Below are 22,603 nucleotides of genomic sequence, written 5' to 3'. Positions count from 1 at the left end.
GTATGTGCAAATTGTATCTAATCCACCAAGACTTACTGCATTTCTCCAGCATATGCTACAGGTTATAGCAACAACCTTGAGATGGAAAAATTTTTAAACTTTATACCTGAGACAATAACTACTATGGAAATATGTTTATCACCAGGAATGTGCTACATGTTGTCTGGAATTATGGAATTTCCATTTATTATGAAAGCCACTTAGGCTTGACAGAGGCTTCAGTAATATCCTCCAGACTTGCTATTTGTATTCAACAGCGATGTGCCTGATCCAGAAATGCTTTACAAATTCTTTTTTTTATCTCACAAGTTCTCAGATTCACTGTATATAACCAGTACATAGTAAATATAAGACTTGTGTTTTCCTTCAGTAGATCTTACCTATAATTTTATAAGAGTGTTGAATAGATCATAGAATCAATATATCACCAATACTGTAGCATTACCAATATATGTTTATAGTGCCAAAATTATTCAAACATATTTCCTCTTCATTTAAACCCCCCCTTTAGCACAGGTGTATGTCTTTATTCTCTCAAGTCTGGTCTATTATAAAATTGTTATTCTAGCACTTATCTTAAAAAGCAAGCATCAATGAAAAATGCTAATGTTGAAGTTATTACTCTTTTTCTGCATTCAGTTTATATTACTTATATTTTGAAAGCCTTTAGTCTTGCTTCTACCCAGTGCTTGAATTTTCTGATCTTGCGTTTTAACTAAGACACTTTCAGGTTTTCATTCTTCTTATTCACAGCATTTGTTACACTTTTGTATCCCCACTAACCGTTCACACTCTTTCGGTTCCAGATTTCTTTATAAGCTTTGGATTGAAGGCTTGATTTCTCAAACCTTTATTCACAGTCTTTCAAAGAAACTACCTGTGCAAGGGGTGCTTTACATGACAAGCAACCCAATCCTCTAACTGCTGTGGTGGCAAAAATCCTAAGGAAATGAACTTCAAGGAGAGAATTTAGAGAATAGATTATCTATTTGACTGTAGTGTTTACAACCATATTATGCAACTTCATGAGTGTTTGAACAGTTCCTCAGAGTTATGCTTTGTCCTTTCTGCTAAGATTAGAATGTTAATTTTTAAAAGACAAAACACTTGATTGACATTTCATGTATTTCAAATTATAAACTGAAAACATCAAGACTGAATAGGCTCCAAATGTGAAGCATAATGACCCAATTTTATAATAATTATATATCTCAGTGTCATATCAAAATGCACAAGGATAAGCTTGTTAAGATAAAATAAATGCATAAATTGCTACTTTAGTGACAGCAAATGTCGTATTTCAATCCACAAGTTTTACACAAGTTTTTAAAAGCTGGAAATTTTGATTTGGTTCTCTCTCTACTGTATATGTCCCTATGTTTCTGATGCTTTGGAAACACTTAAACTACAGCAGGTATATAGTGAGACATTTGTTTTATATGACACATTTGTTTTATATATATCTATCAGTCGAGCTCCTCCTTTCCAAATAATTTTGGGCTGCAATGTTTTCTATAAAAACAAAAACATTAGAAGTAGCATTATTTCATATGAAAACTAAAAATTGTGGTTTAACCACAAATAAAAATGTTTGGGAAATGAGAAGATACTTTCTTGTAACTAATTTTCATTTGAGTTACACCATTTTTCACAAAGGAAGTTTTCCAAAGAATGATTATCTAAAATGTGCTGGGAAGAATTGGGGAAGAGGGTTGATTTTAACCACAATTATTATTTCTGGGAATTATTCTATCTAATTTGATATTTACTATATACTTACCCCGTTAGGAGGAGAAGAAATCCATTCCAACTCTGTCTGTTGTGCTTTAGAGTCCAACAATATTACTGAAAGAAGAAACAAAAACTCATGTTAACCTATTAAAAATTAAAAATTTTACACTGAGACTGAATAGGAAAGACACATTGAAATTAATTTAGTTGAAAAATAATTAAAGAAGAAATTAATGCAGAATAGCTGGCTGAATAACATGAAATGACTTAGTTTAGAAAAGAATGTACTGGGCAAATGGCAAACATGTTTGGTACTGCATTCAGCGCAGTAGTAAATTTTTAATACAAAACATATTTTTATCTTTATTTCATACTAATGAATTTTCAAAATGTAAATAATAAATGTAAAATGCAATTTAAATCTAAGCAATAGCATTTAGAAACATGTCTATTCCTGCTGTATGTATGTACAGTCATAGCAATGGTGTCAATGTTTTATATTTTTTTCTATTTAATAATACAGATTTATATAAATATATCAATGTATTATAAGTCACCAGTAGTTTTGAGACACGAGAATCAGTGGGACAGTATTAATGAGAAAGTATATCTAAAATATGGCATTATATGGAAAATAAAACTTTACAAAACCATAGAATGAACTAACATGATTTTCATTACCCAAAGCCAGACATATTAATTAGCTTGATACATTTTCCATCAATATTCATTCAAATAGTAAAATGCCCATGTATATTTCACACCAAGTATATCTTCCAGAATATCTAAAATACAACCAAGAAATAGTGAACTATGTGGGGGCTTTTGTACCACTTCAGCAAAATATAGAGTACATTCCTGCATTATAGCAAGAAAATTGGTTAAAAATGGTAATAATAGGAACAAATTTATCTGCTACTTATATGTACTCCTACTAGCAGCATTATTTTCTGACTTATACTTCAGTAAGGAAATACAATAAATACAAAAAGGTCTACACTTTGATGATGAAGATTGCCATTAAATATGACCATGAAGCACTTTCTGCTCATGTATCATGTACATAGCTCCATAATATCTCTTAAAGATTCCCCAGAGTGCCTCATTGACAAGGGCTGGGCTCAATGATCCATAGGATCCCTTCCAGCTCTGCAGTTTAAAGCTTATTATTATTATTATTATTATTATTATTATTATCTTTATTAAACTGTTAACCAAAGTAATAAGGTAGATTAAACATTTAGTTAAACTATATTTCAGGCATCTATTTCGTAGCCACTTATATCAACTTGGTGTTTCATATACAGTATTAACATTTTAGACATAACTATTTTGCTTACTAAATTTTAACAAAAGAAAAGCATCTTTGAACAATTAAACAATATATATCAATGCACAGCCTTTAGTCCTCTACACAATTGTGTAGCAGTAAATTCCACTGAAATCCCTGCACAACTTCACAGTCATTTAAAATCACAGATTTTAAAGCACTAGTTGACTGCCACAACCAACAGTTAAAACTCCCAAGTGCTCACTGATGTATTTTGTGACTACAAGGAAAGTTAAACTTTCCTTTCTAATTAAAAGTAATTTAATAAATACTGGGAGCACGTTCTTCAAGTGCTATCTCATTTTACAGCCCTAAAATGTTCAGTGTCACACCAAAGGACTGTTCTCATAATTCTTGAAAATCAAATTAGTAGACACTATAAACACCCCATGGTTTCGGAATTACAATAAAAAATGCTAATTTCTGAAAGACGTCTAGATTCCCTGAACATGTTAATGAAAGTCCTATTGATTTCAGTATCACTAACTAAAGAGGATTGTAATCTTACAGCCTGGCCATCTATGTGTGCAAGTTTAAGCCTTTGTAATTTTAGAAGAATTTATTCTCAAATAAGCACCATAAACAACAGCAGCCCTAGACTTAAACTAGGCATCATTTAAACTGCATTTTTGTACCGTTACAATCAACTTATGCCCTCATACTCAAGAAGTTCAGACTCAACTAAAACTTTAAATAGCTTCATTCCACAGTTAATTATTTAATTAATTAATCCAGGTATCTAAGGGACTTCAAGCTATTAATGGTACCTAACTAGCCGTTGATAGAGTGCTGTGTGTTGGGTTGCTAATTAAAGACCATGCTGATAAGCTTAGCTAAAAAAAAGCCATGCTGCTTGGTTAACCCCTCCATGTCTGTATCAATGCCTCCATTGAGAAGGTGTTGTAATTCTTTAATTGTCCTGAACTTCCCCAGTGCTACTCAAAACATCATTAGTCTATATTGTACCCAAATTATAGTGACAACAATATCATTTTATGCGCCTGAAAATACTTATGGCGTTACCACTGTGTGTAATTTGATCTTCAGAATCATGAGAACAAGTTGCTCTTAAGTGCTCTGAATATATAACAAAGTTCATGAAACAACAAAAACTCATAGGTGAGGGAGTCTTTCATTAATATTTGATGAATAAACTTGCCTAAAGTTTTTTTTTGCCAAGTGATCTAAACAGAGCTCTTCCTTTTCAAACATAAAAAAGTTCTTTCAAACCAGCCATCCAGATAAAAAGCAGAAACTGAAAACATTTTCGGAAGCTTTTTGAGAAAAATCCTCTAATGAAACACACACTGACTAATCCTTACTTCACTGCAAAAGCATCCTACACAACATCTCAAAAATAAAGCAATACAGATGGAGCACTTTGGAAAGCTGGTGCCACTATTTAAAACTAGAAGCAGCCAACCCTCAAGGCACCACAGAATTTTGTTTTGCCCATTCTAACTTGTACAGCCTGTCCTCTACACAGGCACATTGACGCTGCCATAAGGAGTCTAGTCCACTATGGCCTTTTCTGCTGTATTGCCCCCCCCCCCCGAAAAGTTCCTTTTCCACTCATAATCACACCTATGGTTGTGGATGGGATGGTGTCATGGGAACTGTCCAACACACTTCTGAAATCACCTTTGATGGGTGGGTAAATTATCTGAGCCTCTGCTCAACTCATTTCCTCCAAATGCACAGGCTTAGTTATTCATTCATTCTGCACTGTTGCTATTCAGCTTGAAGCTCAGATCCAACACAAGGAAACCTAAGGAGGAGCCACTCTATATCTAGTTTGGATCATGGACTCCCAGTACAATTAGACTGTGGCCAGTACCAAAGACAAAAAAAAAAGGATTTTGGGGACTTTCCCAAGAGTCCACCTTACTGTGCCACAGAAGTCTTAGGTCAGCAGAGCTGGCTTTGGCAGTGTGGAAGTGGCGAGACCCTAACTTTACAAGTGGTCAAGACAGCCCCTTTACTACAAGTTTCCATCTCTATTGAAGTGTATCCCAGGCCTCCACCCTTCATTGAAAGCGAACTTCAGGACAAAAAGGCAGGCTTGCTCTCTCTCTCTCTCTCTCTCTCTCTCTCACACACACACACACACACACACACACACACACACACACACACACACAAAAACTATAGGTCTCGACTCTAATCCATAGAGTGCGTTTTAAGGGGAAAAGGCAGGCTTGCTCTCACACACACACACACACACACACACACACACACACACACACACACACACACACTAGGTCTCGACTCTAATCCATAGAGTGCGTTTTAAGGGGAAGTTCGTCTAGAAATCCCCAAAAGAGCTCTTCCTCAGAGGGGGGGGGGGCAAAGGAAAGGCAAATGTCTTTTTCAGCCTCCTCTGCTGACTGGGTTACTTGTTCATATAGTGGCTTTACGAGGGCTTGGTATAGCGGGAAAGCGGACGAGACAGCGGCATCTCGCGTCCAAGCGAATCTCCCACCCCCACCCCCACCCCCCCGCCGGAGACGGCAGGCGAAGTGGGAAGAAGCCTCTTTTCTCCTCAGCCTTCTCCAACCATGACTATCCCCAGGGCTACCTGAAGCCCCACTTCCCCCACCGCTCCCTTCCTGAGGGGCTACACGAGTGCTCCGTGGGTCCCGACGCAGACCCACGAGCTCCATCCAGTCTTTCAGTTTAGTTTTTCCCGAACCACAACACCTGAGGCAGCCCGCGGGGATCGCGTCTTTTTTCGTCAGGCGCCTACTCGTGAGGAAAAACACTGGATACTGGAAAAACACACACACCCGTTTCCAGAACGAGCTTCTCGGCTCCCCTTTCCAAGGAGGAGCAAGCTGCCTGCTCCCCATACTTGAGTTTTGCCCGTCCCCACGACGCCCGGTTTTCTCCTTTCTAAAAGCCGTAAAAACATCCCTCCCTCTCCTCCTCGCACCCCCGCTCCTTTGCGCTTTTCTTTTCCCCAAGGAAGAGGGCACGGAAATAACGCAGTCGGCTCGCTCCCGCTAATCCCCAAAGTGGAGGGGAGACGAGCCAGGGCTCTTTCCAAATGGTGGGAAGAGTTTCCCGAGGGTGCCCCAGGCAAACTCCGAAGCCCGAGAAGATCAGAGTTTAATCAAACTACTCCTCTCCCCCCCCACGAGACACAAGCGCGCGCGCTCCTTTCTTCCCCTGATCGCTCGGCCAACTTTAGAGCCATTTTGCAAATGACACTCCGACTCCAAATAAGCTGGATGCACCCAAGTCACACCGATTCAGTTACTTAGGACCGTCCCTCTCACTCTTCCCCCCCTCACGCCACACACACACACCCCTCATTCACGCACGCACCAAGAGGGCAAGTGATGGGAAAGGCAAAGCTGCTTTGCATCTCCCTGCTCGCCCTTCCTGCAGCGTTTCGCTGCCTGTGCCTGGCCGCCGCTGCCGCCCAGCCCAGCCCATCCTCTCCGTGCGTTATCCTACATTTTAACCTTTCAGATAAACTTTTCATTTCCTATGAGGGCAACCGCTCCGCTCCACCACCACCGCCTTCCTCTTTCCTCACATATAACACGGATGTTTAATTGAAAGCGAACACTCCCCCTCCCAGTTCCGACCCGTAGCCTCAGAATCGCGTTTTACCTCACGCTGCCAACAGCTCAAAAAGATGAAAAGCCCCTGACGTATGGGGGGGGGGGGTGCCTTTTCCCGAAAGGCATTTCCCCCCCTTCACAAATGTTAAGAGCACCTCGGATTCCCCCACAGTAAAAAGACATTCCTCTTTTACATCTCGAGTGCAACTGTTTATATGGCTAGAACTGTTTATCATTATTATTGCATCTTAAGGTCGATGGGATTTTCCATCGCTTGCCATTCAAGGAGGAAATGTCGGTTAAACGTTACCCCTCTTCCACACAGAGAAGCATATCATTATGCTCGGAAAGGGAGGGGGTTATATTCTGCTGCATAGATATGTACACCGTACACACACAGGCACGCACGCACACACGACGGTCGACATATCTGCATGTGTGATGCCAATACAGTAGTTCTCCAAGAGTGTGCTCGGCTCCGCTTCTTGCTCTTGAGAGATCGCCCCGCGGCCACGAAACCATTAAGGGGAGTTTATTATTAGCTGTTCTAGGTGACCAGGGAGCTGCCCATCCCCAGACATCCAACACGACGACCCCCCCCCCCAATCTTAGGGTTGCATCTCTGGCCCCCAAAGTCCTCCGCAGTTCTGAAGCGAGGTGACAAGGCTCTCTCCCCCTTCCCGAACTCCGAGAGTCTTGCCACCAACCATTTTATTTTGTTTTAATCTTTGTGCCTCGGGAAGGGGGTCGGAAGGGTTGCCCACCACGTCACTGGGAGTTGCAGCCCAGCCATAAGAACCCCTTCCCAGGAATCCGACCAATAGTCCCCCCCCTCCGTCACAAGCACCCCCATCACACACACAAACACGTACACACAGAGGGCAACAACCCGAATTCATCCCAGGGCTTGGCATCCCGTGCAGTTCCGTCCTCAAGACACAATCGGGGCACCAGAGGGACCCGTTTCTAAATCTAGGATGGGGGGTGGAGGAGGGTGGGCGGTCTTCATATACTTCCATGAGAAGTCAAGCGAGGCCATCGGAACCGGGCTAAAAAGAAGCGCCGGGCGCTCTTCCTTTTGATCTCGCTCTGGGCTAAAAGAAAAGAGAGGCGGGGAGGCGGCATGCAGTTGCAATCGCGGGGCGGGGGGGGGGGAAGAAAGACACACTCGAAAAGCAATCCCTTGCGACAGAGAAAGCGAGAGGTAAACTTTGTTTTCGGAATCGCATCACCTTACCTTCTTTTGCAGCCTGTGCCTCCCCCGTGTGTGCAAAGCGAAGCAGCCAGATGCAACATAAAATAATCCAAGACAGCCTAGTTTGAAAAACCATGGTGCATGAGCTCGAGTTGTTTATATATCTATCTATCTCTAACTATGTATATACATAAGACACACACATATATATATATACATATACGTCTCTCTCTCTGTCTGTCTCTCTGCCTTTCTCTATATATTCAGAAAGAGAGCGGACGCTTGTTTCTGCCGCGGCTGCTTCTCCCGCTGCTGCTGCTGCTGCTGCTGCTGCCACTCGGTGGGTCTTTCAGGGCTCGTTCTGCAATGTGCTTCAGTTTCCCCCCTGCTCGCACCGCCGCCGCCGCCGCCGCCGCCGAGCTCTTCCCGGCTGCCTCCGCTTTCCCTGCCCCGCTCCTCCTCTCCGAATTTGCTGCCCGCGAGCCTCCGACTGCAGACCGGCCGCTCGCTCCACACTCCAATAATATCAATAGGCGCGGGGGGGGGGGGAAAGGAGGGGGGAAAAGGAGGCAGGGCCAAAGCCGGGGGGGGGGAAGAAAAGCCCGTCCTTCAAACGGATTGGCAGGCGGGCCCAGCCTACGAGAAAGCCGCATCCCCGACCGGGGGGGCTGAGCCCGGCGACGAATCGCTCTGACAACAGAGGCGGGGCTAGACCTCTTGTCCAATCAGGGGCGAGAGGTATCAGTTGGCCGGTGGTCGTGGATTCCCCCTTTCGGGTAGTTCTGTTAGTCTTTCGAGTGCTGGCGAGCGGGAGGCGGGAGTTGTTATCTCGAAGAGGGTCCGTCTCTGTGTGTTCTTGGCCCCTGTTTTGTAGCGTTGTTTTCATTGAAACAGCCACTTTTATGTTGAAAGAAAGGCGGCCAAATGGAGGTGGAACAATAAAGAGCTATGTCCTTCCCCCCCCCCCCGGCGTCCCGCCGCAGAGGCTGCAAGGAAGGTGCTCGGTACACAAAACACACGCGCGCGCGCACACACACAGCCCCCCAACTCTCCAAGGGAGGCAGTCCCCGGGTCGGTTCACACGGTGCCCGCATTACCCCTTGGCGCGGGGCCGGTGGGCTAGAGAGACGCCGGGGGGGGGGGCTGCTGTTCCTGCTCCTGCCTCTTTCCTCCTCCTCCTCCTCCTGTCTGGGGTCTGAGAAAGCGAGAACTGGGCCTGTGGGGCAGCCCCGGGGCCAAAAGGGGAAGATGTTTGCCGGTGCCTCCCTAGTTTCCGCTCGGAGGAGAGGGGGAGGAAGGGCCCCGCGGCCGCCGAAAGAGCAAACCCTTCTCTTTTTTAAGTTGCCTCGTTGCATCTTCCCTCTGGGATGGCGCAGGGGACGGAGCCTGATGAGCCAGCCCTTCCTTACCCAGTCCTCACCTGCAGCCCCAGTGGTAAAAGAAGAGGATGAACTGGGTGGTGGGTGCCCCCAGTAGCAGCACTGGGTCTTTTCGCTGCTTTGGTTTTTTTTCTGAATGGTCCTGATGGCCCCAATCCTTTTTTTACTTTGATGAACCTTCCGGAGGAAAAGAGAAAATCGACAGTCAAGGGACTGGTAGCCCATCCCTTGCCCAGAGCCTGCTGTTAAGAGGAAAACAGGCTAAAGTACGTGGTCATGTGGAGGCGGCCAGGGCTCCTATAAGAGTCAGTTGTGAACTATTCTCACCTGCCCCTTCTCTATCATAAGGTAGCACAGCAGGGACGATTTGGTCTGCCTCCCACCATTATGCCGTTCCAGAGCAAGAGCTACTCAAGTGAGCAAAACAGAGGATGGGACAGGTATCAGCTCCTTTTGAGACCAGAAGCAGAGAGCGTGGTCAAAGGGATCAGGTAGGATAAGTTGCAACCCATCATTGCACCTTCTGTCTTGGTAGCCCAGTTCTCTTTGTCATGATGCCCACAGAGCGAATAAAACAGAATGAACAGAAGCAGCCACAGTCTTCTCTTGCGTGCATGCTCCCACATCCCAAGAGCAGGAGGCATTAGAACAGAAGAATCCTCTGTGTGTCTATATATATGCTGGTGTGTGTCTGTCTAGCTGAGATGGGCTTTACTGTTCCCTGTTGATCTCCTTTTTTTACAACTGCAGATCAGTTGCTTTTTTTTTCCCTTCCAAAATACACATTGCAATGTTAGGCATGTGTTTAAAAGCCATACTTAAGGTAATGTGTAGCTTCAGCCAGCAACAACAAACATGAGAGCAAATATCTAGCAATTTGATCTATACCTATTTTTTGCTGATATAGTGGCTTTTCATCAGTGTTTTCTTCCATGTCACAGGAACTGACATCGCTTGAAATTGAGATCTACTTCTTGAGATTGTCTACAAAACGTTGTCTCTTAAAGTTCTTATACCACTCTTCCATTGGAACCACTTTCAGGATAACACACATACATACACACATCATGGAATTATTTTTGGTGTACTACTGTAATATTAAATATCGGTCTGACTCTTACTTTTATACATTACTTTCCCCATGCCATCTTGGAAATTCCTGAGAATTCTTCATCACACTCTTTCCACTCCTTTAATTTTTAAATTATATAGTAATTCTGCAGCCTACATAAATTTATTTTTATATTATTGGATATATAAATATGACTCAAACTAAGAATTTTGCAAAATGCTGGAAGTAGTAAAAAAAGTGAACAAACATGGGTAGCGCACGTATATGAAAAAAACCACCAACACCCCCAAAACAGTTCTATAATTGTCAACCTTGTGAACAGCAATATTCTTGGCATTCAAAACATCCAGAAAAAAAGCAAAGCAAATATTCTTTCTTTTCTGAGATTAAAAATATTATATGAAGCCTCATGTATTTGGTCTTCTGATTTTCTGCAAACATCTGCAGTGAAACATTTGGTTCTGCTTCTGAAGCTGCTGTTGTAGGTTTAAAACAACTTTTTGTTCTTTGTAATTAAAAACCTTTGTATGTTTTCCCATTTTTTCAGAAGTTATTAGCATTAACAATATTACATGTTTTAGCATTTTCTTTCACTATGCCTTCTCATAATGTTTATGGAGAGGGCAGTTTAATACTGACATAAAGCTGAGTGGTATTTGACATTTTTCCTCCGGTTAGACATAACCAGGCAAATAAACTAATCGGACAAAGTAACTTTGTTTTATTTTGTAAAGAAAGTTGTCTGTTTTCTAAAGTTCAGCCCAGTGATGCAAAGCATGCTTTGTCAGCAACAGAAAGAGGAGGAACATCTTACTGTTGATTGTGTTGAGCAATTTAGCAGTACCATTTATATGAACAGATTCTGAACAAATCAGCTCTCCCTGTACAAAGTACAAAAGGCAGAATTGTTTCTTGATTTAGAAAAATGTTTGAAATCAGATGTCATAAAACATGAATATATCTGTGTCTGAAATGGGAACCTAAGTAACGTTATATTGAATACTAAGCATTTGAATATATATATTTTATTTTTCTATATAACAGACCCCCCCCCAGACCGTGTCCTTTTAAAAGATAATGAAATAATGCAAATTAAAAACTTGTTTTCATCTTTGAACCAGATGAAATCACTCAGGAAAAAACTGGAAGTCTAGAGAAGCCAACATCATATATGTATGTGTTTGAATGTATAGAAATATTCACATAGGCAGAGATGGAAATACTGATCTGCATTCAACTGTTGTTATGTTTCCTATTCTATGCAGGCATGCTATAAACTGAAATTTATAAAGTACTTATTCTTTATAGTTGTAGACAGACGTCTACTCAAGACCAAAATAAAAGCAATTAAAGAAGTTTCTATTTATAATAAACATTCACACACTGCTTCTAGTGAACAACATATAAAACAGAATCCTATTGAAGTTAGCAGTTGAAATCCACATGGTTAACTCTTCTCTTGACATTCGTGGGACTTAATTGTGCTTTTTCCCTTAAAAAAAATTATATAATACTGTATATAAATGTATTTGGGTGAATAGATTTTTCCCTAAGCACACAACCTTTCTAATTATGCCATTGTTTCAGTGAATTTTTTAAAAATAAACTGTTGTTTCTACCCCTGAGCTGCTAGGTAACCAGTCCATACCAATATATACTGAATATATGTTTAAATAGATGGCAGTATCTTAGCTGGCTGGATAATTCAGTGAATTGGGTACTTAGCTACAAAGCCAAACCTCAGGAGTTTGGTTCCTCACTGTGTCTTCTAGGTAAGCTGTACAATCCTAGAGCATCCCAGAATAAGGGAATAGTAAATCATTTCTTAGTGATTTATATATAGAACCTTGGAAAGGATCATCATACATAGGAATCATCTTGACAGCACAGAATTATTTTTTGTAATTATTATTATTGCAATATTCTTAATATGATTGGTATCAGAGATGAATATTTGTAACTCAAAATGCTGTAATGAGACAAACCCACATGAAACAAGAGGTAGTCCTGAGGAAGGACATTCCCAGGTTGGAAAGATCCGGCTCAGTCACAGAGCAAAGTTGGCTTCATTCGTGATCTCTTGTGTGTCATCTGATTGCCAGAAAGCAGTCCAAAATGTAAGCTATTTTTCCAACTGATTGCATGCTCAGTCCGGTGGTAGGGAAGGACTAAGTATGAGTAGCATTGTTCTTAGAGAAACAAGTGGATTAAAGCCAAGAGGATGTTCGGATGCTGATCGGCAATGATAGGAAAGGAAAGTCTGAAGCTGCACAGCACATATGATTGGAACATGATGTGTGAGAAGTTGAATCAAGGTAACCTGAAAAATCAACAGAATGAATGAAATGTTTTAGAATTGTAATACTTAGAAGAAATGAATGACAGTGGATTAGTACAGGATAGTTCAATCAGATAATCATAAAGTCTTTTAATTTGGAGATGGCAAACTCACAGCTCTAGTATCAAGGCAAGAAGTAGTACAAGCAGTTAGTGACTATTATGGAAAGCCTGCCTCAATAATATCAATCAGGCTTCAAGAAAAGCCTGCAAAATAACTGTAATTCCAACTACAGATGCTGAGGAAGAAGAAACTGAAAGCTTTTAATCAAGGCTCCAGGACGAGGTTGATCACATACCTAAACAGGATGCACAGATAATTGTGAATACTGTAACTAGAAGGCAGAAGTAAGAAATAAAGCAGAACCAAACACTGTTGGATAATTTGTCCAGGAGTCAGAAATGAAGCAAGAGAGCAACTCATAGAATTCTGTTAAGCCACCAATCTGTTCATTGCAAACCCATACTTTAGGCTACCTACCAGGCAAGGTTACTCATGGATGCTTACAGATGGCCAATATTATGTATTCAGATGCAAAAGATGAAGAAGCTGTGTTCTTTCTGTCAAAACAAGACTGGTATAGCTGTTGAAATGTTTATATAAGAAAACAGAGTAAGACTGAAGAAGAACAATGAAATATAATCTGAACGACAGCAGTTTACGTACTAGAAATGTTCAGTATCCATCGCAGTCCCAAAGAAAGGGAATGTCAAAAATGGCAGTGTCTGTAGGACCACTGCATTAGTTTCCTATTTAAACTAAGTGATGGTAGAGATTTTGTAACATAAACTAACCAGATTTTTAAACTAGATTCAGAAAAGGGAGAGGAACTAGAGATTATAATTCAAGTACATTTTAACCAATGGAGCACACCAATTAATTTCAATTTGTTTTTATAGCTTGCAGTAAAGTAAAGCCTTGCTGTGCGTACCATGAAAAAATTATGGTTTGTTCTAAAAGGAATGAGTTTGCCACAACAATTGTCCTGATCCATAATCTATACATTAGACAGGAGACTATTATTAGGACAAAGAAGCAAAATTAGTTTCTATTGCTAGAGGTATCAGGCAGGATGTAATTTATCTCTCCGTCTGTTCAATATATCCGTAAAACATATGATTGGAGAAGCTTTATTTGATTTAGATGAGGGAGGGGTGGTATTTGGTGGAAGAGATATCAGTAAGCGGAGATATGTAAAGACACCATATTACTGTGAGAAAATAGTAAATGTCTTCAAATGTCTATTGAAGAAGGTTTAAGGAGAAAATACAAAAACAGAATTGCAGTTGAACCTTAACAATCAAAATAAGGACAATAGAAGAACTGCCTAACTTCAAGGTTGACAATTAAGAAATTGAAACTGTTAAAGATTCTATATAGTTTGGTTCAGTCATCACTCAAATTGCAGCCAAGAAATCAGAAGGCTAAGATTGAAAGGGTACATATGAAGAAACTAAAATAAATAAATAAATAAATAAAGCCCGAGGTATAAGAATGTACTATGGTATTCCCAATAATTATCTGTGGACATGAAAGCTGGAAAGTGAATAAAACTCAATAAATTCAATCCATTTGAAATTTAGTATTGGGGAGAGCTGTATTGTTCTGTTCCAGCAGTGGTTCTCACGGTGAAGCACAAAGCAAAAAGTTCCAGGGAGTGACATGATCTTTCAGTAAGCAGAGCCAAAGAGACAGAGCTGCCAAGCAACAGAGACAGCAGTGTGGCAGACACCCCATGTTGGACTATGACTTGGAAGATCTTAGGTTCTAGTCCCCATAGATAGTCATAATAGTCCTTCAGTGACCTTGGTCCACAGTTACTCTTTCTCAGTCTGATCTACTTACAGAACCATTATGGAGGAAGAGTAGAGGGCAATCATCCTATGTAGCCATGGAAACCAGAGAAGAGGCAGGGAGTTTGTGTCTACACTTGTTCCCTTCTTGAATCTTATCCTTACTGGTAGATTAAGGAAGAGAATGGTATGAACTGTTCAGTTTTTTCAAAGTTAGATTAGTGTTGCAGTCTACAGATTGTTACAGAAATAGTAGGAAGCTACATACATACATACCTTACTAAGTAAGGAGATGGCTGATGCTAAGTTAGCATTTCAGAAGGTGTCAAAGGGGATCTTGGTTCATATAGTTAAAAAAATACAGTTTGAGCATAACATGGTTTCCTGTAATTGTAATTGTAAACTGAAAAGGATTGTCACTCTCGAATTGGCCTGCTCAGCCACACTAGATGCTGTTCCAAGTCCTCCATACAGAGCACGTTACCATAGTCTCTCAAGACTGAAGGATGCCTAAACTAACTAAAATTAAACTCAATCAGATTTGTTCCCTGCCTGTTATTCTATCTCTAGATATAATCATATAAACAAATGATATTGCATGATTGTATTGATTTTAATGAGCTGTGCTTTGCACTGCCTTTGTGATGAGTAATAGGTTTATATCCTCAGGAATATCAGTCACATGAGATACTTAAAAGGAAATGGCGGCAAGGGGGAGGGGGAGGAGAAGCATAGAATTTAAACAAAGTTTAATGGAAGTATGCCACACTTTTTTGTAATTCAGTGACCTCCCTCTCCATGCTGCCTGTTTGGTGTTCATTTTAATTTGTAAAAGTCTGATACACCTAAATGCCCTCCTCAAAAACATTTCAGATGCTTATGCCTTGTTACTATAGGCTGTTGTCAGTGATCTGCTTAAATTACTTTGAATGAACTGACTCCACACAACATTATAACTTAGCTTTGACTAAGTCTCTGTTATCATAAGCTTCCAAACCATTCAGTAGCCCCCTGATAGGGTTAAAACCCTTGGGTTAAATCCAGCTATTACCAACCAGAACACACCCATCAAAATGGAGCTTATGCTGGTATTGACTAACAAGTTCCATTCATATTTTTGGATCACTTCTACCTGGGATTGAAATTGGATAAAGCCTTTAGGATTTGTTTTAATGTTACAGATTTGTTTTACCGGTGTATATGTTATTATGTTAATTTAACACATTTCATGTTGTAGTTCTATGCCTTAAACATCGTAGGATTTCATTGCAATTAAACATGAACAGCAGAATTTATTTTTCAGTACAATGCCTTACATAATACACCATGTATTACACACATATGTGCACACACAAACACACACATTATTGTTGTTGTTTTATCCAAAACACGAAAACAGCATGATGTAGCTTGACATTAATAACAGAGAAAGAAAGACAGTCTTCTTTTACAGTCTTTTTTTTTTTTAGGAGACGTATGGATTTATGTTAAGTTACAGCTAATAGCTGTAATAGCTCCTAAATCTGAAAGTTTATTTTATGTTTTGTTTTGCTGTTTAATATTTCTCCTTTCATTTTGATATTATGGATATAGGGGGAAAAGTGAAATCTAATTAATTCTGCTTCTAACATATCTACATATCCTTCTGGGGTATAGATGTAATCTTTTCAACGAGTGGCTCTGGTATTCTCATTTGCAATATTTTCAGTAAGGCTTTTTAACACTTTTTTTGCTTGTTCTGCACTAAGTTTTAGAATATATCCTGCCTCATCCTGCTGGATAGCTCTATTTACCTTTTGTGAAGAAGAGCAGATAGGGAAAAAAGAAAGAATTACTTACAAGTAAACTCGAACACCTTAGGGGAATAAACTCTAACCATCAATGTGTGACCATAATCTCTACCAGAAAACTACTGAAGGCTCCATACAACTCGGTAGGTTATAGCTCTGAACCATCAAATTAAAAATTTAACTGCAACAATAAAATCATAGCACTGCTTTTTGAAATAGATATTTTTGGTAAGTGAACATTTATGCTCACGAGGTAGGTTTCTGCAGAGGCCGGAATCCAGATGAACACTGTTAAAAGTGACTGCAAGCAGTAGCATGTAACATTTTCCATTTACTTGTTTGAATTCCTTTGGGAAATTAAAAAGAAAATATTTTATGTGTGTATGTGGATTTCTTGCTTATCTGTCTATGTACAGTACTCCTGAGTTTAACTCCCAAAATGTCAGTGCATGTACTAATATGGGAGCAATTCACATGCAGAATCTAGCAAAAGAGTTATACACAGAAGTCTGACTGACAACTGCTGAGCAGCTTTCTCACTGATGGCAGCTTCCCTGCGGGAATCCCTTCCAAGAGAGCCTGCCAGATACTATTTCTCTCAATGGACACGTCATTCAAATTTTAATAGAACAAGAAGTTTTTTACTTCCCTGTGGCTGGACTACCTACCCTTCTGGTAAAATTTGGATGGCAGTACTGTGTACAGTAACCAGGATCATATATGATGTGTGAACCTAGCCTGTACTTATTTCAATCGATTTTCATAAAAGTTTGATATCTGGCTATGAACTGTGATGAATAGCTTAGATACTTCATAGAAATGACTAGGCTCGTAAGGCAGTGTGAATGGTAGCCTTCTTTATCCAGGCTGTGATATTAAAATGGTTTTCCCTAGGAGTTGATTCCAGGATGTTTCATAGGTAGCTCTGCTCTTAACATCTTTGCTTATTCAAAGTCTCTTGTATAAACAAAAAAATAACGTTTTAAAAAAATCAAAACAAAAAAATGGTCATTACTTGTTTTGGGGCAAGCTGCTATGAACCCAGAGGCACCTGCTTCTGAGTAATCATACATACCAACCTGTGACAGAGATGAGTTAAAGTCTACCTTTCTTCACTGAGGGAGTCTGGCTTCCAAAAGGTTGATTGCTTCCTAAATTCGTCCTGTGGGTATTAAAAAGTTTGTCTTAAACCAGTAGTTGAACATGCTCTTGACAGGTGAATCAATGACACTGACTTCTAATATTTGTCACTTGTACAAATTTCTCCCAAAACCTTCTTTCAGCAGAATAGTATGTTCTTTTAGATGTTGTCAAACATCTTGAAATTTACTGAACATCTTGGAATTTATTGAATCACATCCTAAATCCCAAGAGAATAATAGAATCAGAATAATTGAGTTGGAGGGGGCCTATAAGGGCATTGAGTCCAAACCCCTGATGTTAATCATACATAATCATTCTAATTGTACATCAGACCAGATTTACACACTTATCACTCTGGCTACAACTACATGGGGGGGGGGAAGGGTGGAGTGTGAAGCACCTTTCATTGCTTCCATTGACACAAACCTTACTGCATTCTGAACTGTGGTAGGGCTTCTGTGAGCTCATACCTCCTGCCACTGCTGCTTTGGTCAGTATACTCTGCTGACTATCCAACCACTTAAAACACACACATTAAAACAGACATTTGTTTCAATCTGTTTTCTCTGATTTGCAGATAACCTACAGTTATCTGCAAATGTGTAGTTCCTGCCTCTGTTGTCACAGGTACAATCTTTCAATGATAGTTTAGCTGATGGGCAACATCTTGTACCAGTTGGATGCTAGATGAGCTTTCAAAGTGCTGTCTGGGTGTAAGTGGGCACAGTGCTGATCGACTATACTGTATACCATATACTCTTCTCTCCAGTTCTTGGAGTGTGAACTGGATGACAGCAATAAAGAACCCCAGGAGTAGGGGGGAAGGTCCAGATTGGAAGGAAAAAAAATGAGTTGATTCTCATTTACATCATGTGATCATTGAAAAATGCTTTGAATTCACCCATGCCAACTCTGGAGCAAATTGGAAAGTATCAGTATCTGGTATGGCAGCTGAACACTCAAAGTGGAAAAATACAGGCTTAACCTACAAGAGCAAAATCCCATACTAGACCAATTTGTGAGTATGTGTACATGCACACCCCCTAATAGAAATAAACATGTGAAAGTCAAACAAATATTTTTTTTATCAAAGTGTGCCATAATTTAAAATTATGGACATGTCTGAATATAGGTAAAATTGAAAACAAATTAAAACGTCAAGACAAACTATTTTGTCCAGAAGCATTCTACCTCAATAGTGGTATCTTGACCATTTGCTAGATCTTCTTTTGTATACATGATGGGACATAGATGCTGCATTGACTGAATTTTTCCACACTCACAGAAAAATTGTCCTGTATTCAAGCAGCCTCATTTTACTTGATTATTCTTTGATCTTCCTGCTTGCTTCAAAGTCTATTTAGTGACGTCCAGATCTGCCCAGCTAGAACAGTAGTTCCCAGCCTTGGGTCACCAGATGTTCTTGTACTGCAACTCCAAGAAATCTTGGCAAGCACAGCTAGGGGTGAAGACTTCTGGGAGTTTTTGTCCAAGATTGGGAACCACTGAGCTAGACTCTTGTCCTGGTGGGAGATGCTCTTCAGCATTCATCCATTCAGCAAAGTGTGTTGTTTTTGTTGTCCGTAGATTTAGCCTAGCTTCTTCTGGTTTAATATTTAGCAGTTAATTTACAGTGCAACACTTCTGGAAGTGAAGGATTGGCCAGCTGAACACTATTGTCCGGGGGACACCTGAGTGTATTCGCAATGCTTTTTCACTCTTGGAGGAGGTTCCTTCTGTGTCCCCCAACAAATACAATTATTGAAATAAATGCCAGCAAAATTAGCCAGAAGATCTAAAAATAAAGATCTCAGCAGACAATACAGAAAGAATGGTTGTCCTGACATTACTCGAACATGTCAGAATGCGCTGCTGGTTTTAATAATAAGGCAAAGTCCCTTCCCTATACACTGTGGTGTATTATTTTGTGGGACTCCTTCCTTTTGAATTCAGATATGCATTTTTAAACTCTGTATTTCTCTGACTGGTTATTTCACCTTTTACTACTAGTACTGACTATTACTTTGTCCTAGTAAAAATCTATGGACCAATTTACACATCCTTTACATAACATTTACATGTGCAATGTAGCTTTGTTTCACTGTAGATGACTCATCCTTCCCTATTTGCTTCTCATCATTTACATTGTATGATCCCTGCTCATGTAATTCTCTTTCTGCTGCATGCTAAAGCAAATCCCTTTTCTCTTTTTCCTTTCATAGTAATGATTTGTGAATGAGCTCCCCCAAGCAAATCATCCCATTACGCAGCTCCTTTACTTCCTTTCTTCAAATCACTCCCACAGAAACCACACATGGTGAGTTCTGTCGTCCTCCACAAAGACGATTCCCGTTCTTTCCTTCAAATATATATTCATTTTTGCTTGAATATCTATATTACAGGTGCTAGTTGGTATATCAGTTGCAGACAAACTTGCCTCCATATAACCTCAGTTTGTTTTATTTATTGTCTCTCTTTTTTGTGCTCTTATACCTAGTTGCCATCCAGAGTTTGACAGAGGAAAGTGTGTCATTGTTTTATCTTAAGTTCACACTACAACTTCTAGCAACCTACGGTAATAAGATGGCTGTTTCTATTTGGTATTAGCAAATTTTTTTCACACCCAATGTTGGTTAAACATAAACTTCAATAGGAAGATTTGCTTATAATGGAGGAAGCAACGATTTTTCATTATTAGATAGAGTAATACTGGGATATTTTTGTTTTTCAAACTCTAACTTGTTCTAGGATTTAAACATTCAGTACACATTTATGAAGCTGCTAGATCTAATCCTCAAGGAAGACAATATGGGTGTAACATACCTTTATATTATAAATTTAGAAGTTTTCAAAATGCCACACAATGTCTGTGTAAAGTAATGCAAGCAGCAAGGGGAAATCGTGTGTGTGTGTGTGTGTGTGTGTGTGTGTGTGTGTGTGTGTGTGTGTGTGTGTGTGTGTGTGTGTGTGTGTGTGTGTGTGTGTGAGAGAGAGAGAGAGAGAGAGAGAGAGAGAGAGAGAGGCAAAAACATAAACTGAAATTTGGTATTTTTGTATGTCTAACATCTTTGTGTATTATATTTGCTTCCACATGGTACATTTGCTTGATTTCTATTTTCTCCGACTCTCTTCACATTATGTTTCATTTGACTTTGTAGTTCTAGATTATAGTTGCTAGAGATGCCCTGATTACATAGCATCCACTGGATAGTATGAAGGACTGTATAGAATGATAAAATATGACAAAGGTAAGATATGTAACTTTACCGTGCATTTTATTATATGGTCCACCTCATAATAGGTAAAGGTAAAGGTTCCCCTTGACATTTAGTCCAGTTGTGTCCAACTGTAGGGCGCGGTGCGCATCCCCGTTTCCAAGCTGTAGAGTCAGCGGTTGCACAAAGACAGTTTCCATGGTCATGTGGCCAGAGCAACGAGACACAGAAAACTGTTACCTTCCCACCGAGGTGGTACCTATTTATCTCCTCGTATTTTTACATGCTTACCTCATAATACCCAGCCCCAAACATTATATAAAGTTTATACAGCAAGTAGCCTATGGTCCAAAGTTTCATGTTGTTATGCACCACTAGGTCATTGGTGATTTCTGTTGTGGCACACCCTTTTTTAAATAATCCATATTGTTCCATGATCCACACAGTCAATTTTTTTTCTGTTATGTATAAAGCATAAACTGATTTTCTTCTAAATGCTGCAGTACCCAAAGTATATTGGCAACAGGATTCCTAATGCATTTTAGTTGTGTGTTACATATCTATCTATCTATCTATCTATCTATCTATCTATCTATCTATCTATCTATCTATCTATCTATCTATCTATCTATCTATCTATCTATCTATCTATCTATCTATCTATCTATCTATCTATCTATCTATCTATCTATCCATCCATCCATCCATCCATCCATCCATCCATCCATCCATCCATCCATCCATCCATCCATCCATCCATCCATCCATCCATCTACTGTATCTATCTATCTATCTATCTATCTATCTATCTATCTATCTATCTATCTATCTATCTATCTATCTGTCTGTCTGTCTGTCTGTCTGTCTGTCTGTCTGTCTGTCTGTCTATCTATCTATCTATCTATCTATCTATCTATCTATCTATCTATCTATCTATCTATCTATCTATCTATGCATATATATGATGATAGCCACCCAGAGTAGTACTTGGTCATTAGATGGACAGGATAAAAATGTAATAGGTAAATCAACTTTTCTTTTGCGAATTCAGCTTGAACATCTGATATATGGTCCAGGTTTTTATTTAAAATCTTGAGCATCACTTTGCATACATGGAAGAGTAATGCAGAGGTCCTACAATTACTGCAATTTTTGATGTCTCCTTTCTTTGGAACTGAAATGTACATTTCCAGTTTGTGGGCTATTTCCCCCCCCCCATATCTATTGACATATTCCTGTTAGGATTTTAATCAGCTCAGTCTTTGTACAGTGGGGTCTTGACTTAAGAACGGCTTGAGTTAAGAACATTTTGACTTAAGAACCACTCTCATAGGAAAATATTGACTTGACTTACATACTTATATTTGAGTTAAGAACTGAAAAAAACCACGTGGGAGGCAGGGAAAGTGCAAAATTTGCACTTTCAGTTAACTGTTGGCCAGTGAAAGGGTGCCTGTCTGCTTCCTCACTCCTCCCAGCGTTTAGAGAGTGGATTGGGAGACAGTCTTCAGACTGCCTGGTACTGCCTGGACTGTATTTTCCCTGCCTTCCCTGAACCTTTCTTGACCTAAGAAAAAAAGAAACAAAATATCCCCCTCTAGTGGTCAAAGGCAGAATAGCAGCTTCCCATTAGTTTCTATGGACGGAAAAGAGCAGATACGGATCAAATGGTTTTCAATGCATTCCTATGGGAAATGCAGACTTGACCTGAGAACTTTTTGACTTGAGAACTGCCTTCCAATACGGATTAAGTTCTCAAGTCAAGACCCCACTGTAGCTTCAAATACCTCTCTTAGTATCTAATCTGTTCCTAGCCATTTTTTTCCCATGTGCTTTGGAAAAAAGATGTTTCAGTTCACTTTCTAAATCTGCAGGTTCTTAATCACAGGATTTGTCTTTGAAATAACGTGATTCTTCTCTCTCTTCTATATTGTTCTTTGGTGTATTGCTCCCAAATTCTCTTTATTTTGCCTTAACCAGATAATATTTTCCCCATTGATCATTAGCTTTCTTAATCTTGATTTAGGATTCCCTTAAATTTCTTGGGT

The 22,603-nt window shown here is 39.8% G+C and overlaps 1 protein-coding gene and 1 long non-coding RNA gene across 11 annotated transcripts in view; one reads left to right on the top strand and one right to left on the bottom strand.

Annotated features, from left to right (window-relative positions):
• The window catches only part of EPHA7 (EPH receptor A7), a 217,818-nt gene extending 209,462 nt beyond the window's left edge, over positions 1–8,356 (bottom strand). For 5 of the 10 annotated variants that reach the window (XM_020784529.3, XM_020784609.3, XM_020784692.3 and 2 more), the window contains exons 1-2: positions 7,868–8,352; positions 1,781–1,845 (exon numbers count right to left, since the gene is read on the bottom strand). In XM_020784529.3, coding sequence (XP_020640188.1) covers positions 1,781–1,845; positions 7,868–7,961 — 159 coding nt within the window. In that variant the 5' untranslated portion in view covers positions 7,962–8,352. Of the gene's footprint in view, positions 1–1,780; positions 1,846–5,847; positions 7,741–7,867 lie in introns of those variants that run through there. The other 5 variants (XM_072998664.2, XM_072998670.2, XM_072998661.2 and 2 more) reach the window with 4 other exon arrangements.
• Positions 8,357–9,021: 665 nt separating this feature from the next.
• LOC110080368 (uncharacterized) lies at positions 9,022–20,375 on the top strand. Its single transcript, XR_013542781.1, has 2 exons — positions 9,022–9,695; positions 10,146–20,375. It is a non-coding gene; the product is annotated as an uncharacterized LOC110080368 (long non-coding RNA).
• The last annotated feature ends 2,228 nt before the right edge of the window (positions 20,376–22,603 follow it).

The sequence above is a fragment of the Pogona vitticeps genome, chromosome 1 (assembly GCF_051106095.1).
Source record: "Pogona vitticeps strain Pit_001003342236 chromosome 1, PviZW2.1, whole genome shotgun sequence".
In the NCBI taxonomy this organism is placed as follows: domain Eukaryota; kingdom Metazoa; phylum Chordata; class Lepidosauria; order Squamata; family Agamidae; genus Pogona; species Pogona vitticeps.
Note: the sequence above shows the minus strand (reverse complement) of the source record. Positions and strands in the feature narration are given on the sequence as shown.